The sequence below is a fragment of the Gavialis gangeticus genome, unplaced genomic scaffold (assembly GCF_001723915.1).
Source record: "Gavialis gangeticus isolate Ggan-Ray unplaced genomic scaffold, GavGan_comp1, whole genome shotgun sequence".
NCBI classification, from domain to species: Eukaryota; Metazoa; Chordata; order Crocodylia; family Gavialidae; genus Gavialis; species Gavialis gangeticus.
Genome location: NW_017729031.1, coordinates 92,891,462 through 92,896,563, shown reverse-complemented (window position 1 = coordinate 92,896,563; position 5,102 = coordinate 92,891,462). Strand labels below are relative to the sequence as shown.

The following is a 5,102-nucleotide window of genomic DNA, read 5'->3' as shown; positions in this document are numbered from 1 at the left end:
CTCAGGTCCCTTCTGACCCTAGAAACTATGAACCTATGAAACTATATTATAATATAAACATTATAATTATTTCATTAATATCTTAGGCATTGAATCCATCACCCCGCTGCCACTGCTGCCTCCGCCAGGTGGAACTGCTCTGTGCATCTCCTGCTGAGGCAAAAAGGGAACCAGTTGTGGAAGGAGTTTGTGCTCTTACCACAGCCCTTCCCTGCCCAGTGTCTCCCAGAACCAGAGGTGCACAGGGCATATAGGACAGTTCTGGGTGCCTTCGTTTTTGGGAGGTATGTCAGAGCTGGCCTCAGAAGTGGCATTACGTTATGCGAGCAGGCGCACTGCTTCTGCTGCAGCTCATTCTGGTTCGGTTCTGATGTGCCTTCTCAAAACTGAGGTAGGAGGGGCAGTTTCAACCCAAGGCTCTGGCAACCTGGAGAGAAGTGCCACTGCCACCAGGTAGAACTGCCCCACGCATCTTGGTTTTCAGGAGCGACCTCACAACCAGAAAGAGCTGCAGCAGCAGTGATGAGCCTTCCCCCATAGCGTAATGCAAGTAGGCACACCTTTCCACTGTGGCCACTTCTCAGTTTGGCTCCAAGGTACCTCCTGAAAACAAGCCATGCAGGGCAATTTCACTCTGCAGTAGCAGCACCAGCATTGTGGCACCTCTGGCAGGTTCTGGTGGCACCCAGTTGGGAACCACTGATGTAGACATACATGTCTCAGCTTGAGTGACTATGACTGTCATTGCTTTTACAAAGCTTTTGAAATGTTCCTTGCTAAGGGCTATTTAAGGAAACTTAGGGTGAAGAGAAAAAAAACTTGACTATAAACTACAACATAGGTTAAATGATTGTTTAAATGGCAGATACACAGTATACAAATATAAATTCTTATTATAGCCCTGGGAAGCATGACATATGAGGAAAGTCTGAAAGAACTAGGGTTATTTAGTCTGGAGAAGAGAAGACTGAGGGGAGGATTTGATAAATATTTAAATACCTGAATGATGATTATAAAGAGGATGAAGATGGGCTTTCCTCTGTGGCTGTTGTGGACATGACTAGAAGCAATGGCCTCAAACTGTAGCAGAGGTTGGAGATTAGGAATAACTTTGTGACTATGAGGTCAGCCATTGGAACACGCTACCTAGAGAAGATGCGGAACTTCCATCCCTAGATATTTTCAGGTTAGATACTTGACTGAAGATAATCCTTTCCTGAGCAGGGAACTAGACTAAATGATCTCATAAGATTCCCTTCAAGCTCTAATTTCCTATGATCTGATTAGGGTACTCAAGGATCAGTCTTAGGAGTGGAGGCATTCAATAAATTATGTTGATATTAATGACAAAACACAAAGATGAGCAAGTAGGTGGATAGGTATTTATTCTGATTAAGCAAGATTAGGGAGAAAAAGTCCATTAAGGGCTGGCCACACAACATGCTAATACAGATATAATCTTCATTGTTTTTTTTACACGGTTCTAAATTCACTGGAATCCAGAACACACCAATAATCAGTTATCCAACATATCTGCCACAAGTGCAACTTTACAAGACTATTACAGTGCTTTTCCACTAGATGGCAGGATGCAGATAACAGCTTACTTGCTTTGAGTTGTCAGCTACCCTGGATAACTAGAGACAGGTAACACCAAACTGTGTTTTTAGTGATGCCTTTCCCATGGTACTGCTACACCAGATGTTACTAACTTATACCAATGCATGGCTTTACATTGTATAGCCATTCATTTTTTACTCCTGTGGAAGAGGTGTAAATGGGGGATATGTTCAAGCTGTTAGGTTTCTTCTCTCATAAAACTGTGAGCGTTATATGGGCAGATTAAATTCACTACAGATGAGCATAAAATAAGACATAAGTAGGAAGACTAAACTACCTACAAAAATGGGCAGGCTCCAAATTAATTTTAGAGAGTCAGTAATCTCGGTGTGTGTTTTCACAATTCAGTAACACACTCTAAAGTATGCAAGGGCCACCAAACAGGGAATAAAATGTTAAGTTACACTAAGAATGGAAGAGAAATTATTCCTGGAGATGTGGAGCTAGTCTATAATTCGATGACACAATTGTTCATACAAATAAATCTTAGAGGCTGCGTCTGTTTTGTTCAGCTCATCTCAAAATGAAATTTCACAAAGTTATGGTCCCAAAAATAGGAAGAGAAAATGTATGTAGCTGTATCCATAAAATTCAGAAGCAAGGCTCAGAATGCCTGTGCTTTACTGGGATGCAAAATTAGCCTCCTTAACAGCCTACAAAGGCAAAGGAGATGATTATGGCTATGATACCAGGTTATGCTTAGGTTTAGTTCCCTCTTCTATACATTTTTGTATGACTTTCAGCAGATTGCTTACAGTTCCTCTGAGCCTAAGCGTCCATCTGTAAAAAAGGTATAACAGGAATGTGGCATATAGCTGTGGTAATTTCCTATTTAAATCTATAAACTAATGACTCAACCATTAAAACACCAAAGACATAACAAGACCCTTACGAGTTGCAACTATGTTTCCAAATTTGTATCTGCAAGAGAAGATGACTTAATGAAAACAAAGACAGCAATAGCCTCAGTGAGATAAATTCTCATTAACAACAATAGAGAAAACAGAAGAAAGTACTGTCCTAAATAAATAGAGAAGAAATCAGAGCAGCCAGAGACACAGTAAGGGGGAGAGAGAGAGGGAGAGAGACTCACCTAGAATAACTCAGAGGTTAGGACATTCACCTGGGCCGTACGAGACCCCCTGATCCAGAGCAGGGCTTGAGACTCTTACATTGCAGGAGGACACTAATTACTAAGTCAATTGCTTAGCAGTTAGTAAGACTTAGAGACAGACTTTTAAAAAAGTCTCTCTCAGCCTTTTTGTTGAAGCAATTTCATTTTGCACAAATACTTACTGGGCCAGAGATCAAAACAGTGACCCTATGGCTTTGTGAGTAAGGTCTGAATCAAGCAGAAAAAGTATTTAAACATGGGATATTTAAAATATTTAAACTCTCCCAAGGGAGTCCATATTTTGGTATCATCTGCACCAGAATTTTATCTGGAACTTGGAAAATGTTCTTGACAAAGCTGGTATGCTTCTATGTAAAATTTGTACATTTGATGAATCTGCATTTTCCAACAAAAACCATGTAAATTGAAAATTTCCTCACCAGTTCTATCCTGGTTGGCAATTTTCAGACCCTAACAGATCCTGATTTTTCAGGCAGCCCCAAGGGTCCCTCTCTATGTTCAAATCAGATGCCCCAAAACACAAGAAAGTCAAAATTACCAACTACTTTTCAAAATGTAACTACTGTACTGAACATGCACAGCTAGACCATTTCAGGCCCAAGCTGATTTTACACCTTGCTGGTAAGGTGTAAAAATCAGCTGATTTTAAACAATCTGGTTAACATGAGCCCGCCTTACCTTGAACTGAATATTGCAAGTGAAAAGTTGCTGCTGCCCATTTAATTGTCCTTCTGTTATTGACACGGGAGGCAAATTTGGTTCACGTGGGTAGGAATTTGCTCTCAAACCAACTACCAAGGGAGAAGTTATCAAGGAACCCAAAACAGTTTCTGTAGGCCTTTGGTAATAACACAGTGCTTCTGGGTTGCTTCCAGCATGGCAGGGTGCAGTATTTGGTTGCTGCAGAAGGCATGTGGTATGAGCTGCTTTAGCCAATTCAGCATCATTTTCAAAGGGTGGCTCACTACTTGCATATTCCCATGGAGACTGCACAACACTGCTAGGTAAGGTGCTATTTGACGACAACTTCAGTGAAGCTTCAAGAACACCGTCCATTTGCTGCATTCCCACCTGAGAGTGAGACTGGATTTTTGATTCCAAGCAGCTAATCAGCGGAAATCCATTGTCTTGCATCTGGGCTGGCCTGCAGTGCACCTGGTGGTGTAGCTCTCCTTGCAATAGCTGTTGTTGCTCTGTTAACAACTGTTCAGTCTGAAGAATCTGTCGTTGCTCCTTATTGTAAAAGTTTGGTATTGGGTGAGGTTTGTGTGAAGCTGCCTGTTTTGGAAAGGAATGGCTTCCATACAACTGCTCAGACTCTACTGGACTCGATTTTTGCAGAAGAGAAGCAGATATTGCATTATGCTGTGTTACACCAAATCCCTGCACACCCTGACCTGTGTAATGGGTGGTCTGTGATGATGACATCCATGGATTGGTGACTCGTGATCCAAACACATTCTGCTGGCCGTCTGCCAGTAGAGCTTGTGGCTCCATCTGCACCGGGTTGATTCGCACCTGGTTCTGAACAGGGGACTTCCAAATATCTGAAGGGTGACTTCCTGGAGAATTATCCTGATGGAAGCCAATGACTGAGTTCATTGACACCAGCAGGTCATGCTGCTGCCTGTCTTGTTGGTTCACTTTTAAGGGAATGGCATGATTTGAGCCAATCAGATTGGAGTCCAGCTGCATCTGATTTTTAGGAATGAGATTTTTCAAGGGAACTGGAACAGCACCCTTTCGCTGAAATACCTGTACAGGATTTATTTCATTAACTCCAACAGTTGGCTGGGTAATGGAACCCAAGGGGTCAGAAATATTCCCTCTGAGCAAATCTGGTTGGTCAAATGGTGTTTGTTTTTTTGGCCTAGAAAATAAATTTTTGGGTGTAGCAGCAACTACAGGAACCTGAGGGTCGGAGCCCAGTGTGTTTTGTGGTAAGAACTGCATTGGATTCTGGAATACAGGTAAGGCAGAAATTGATGGTTCAGTCCCCCAGCAGTGCTGGAGATACCCTGGAGGAGTGTTTTGCTCACTGCATTTCACATTACTTCTGAGCGGAGTCTGAAGTGTGCTTAGCTGAGAACTTTGTTGAATTTGTTGCAGCGGAATTTGCTGAATAATGGCCTGAGATGAAGCAGTCGCACTGCACTGTGGGAAGTCCATATTCTTTCCATTATCCTTCTTATACAGCATCTCCTCCACATAGGATGCCACCTCATCACCCAGATACTTATGGAAGTCCTGGGCCACTGGCTCATCAACATCCATGCTGAGCAAGGTTTCTTCCCAGTGCTGTAATTGCAGGTCATCTACATCCAGGTTCTGCAGAGTTTGGCAAATG

At 42.4% G+C, this 5,102-nt stretch overlaps 1 protein-coding gene across 1 annotated transcript in view; it reads right to left on the bottom strand.

Annotated features, from left to right (window-relative positions):
• The window catches only part of LOC109301966 (aryl hydrocarbon receptor-like), a 146,800-nt gene that overhangs the window by 3,166 nt on the left and 138,532 nt on the right, over positions 1 to 5,102 (bottom strand). The window contains exon 11 of the mRNA XM_019523381.1: positions 3,434 to 4,918. Coding sequence (XP_019378926.1) covers positions 3,434 to 4,918 — 1,485 coding nt within the window. The remainder of the gene's footprint in view (positions 1 to 3,433; positions 4,919 to 5,102) is intronic.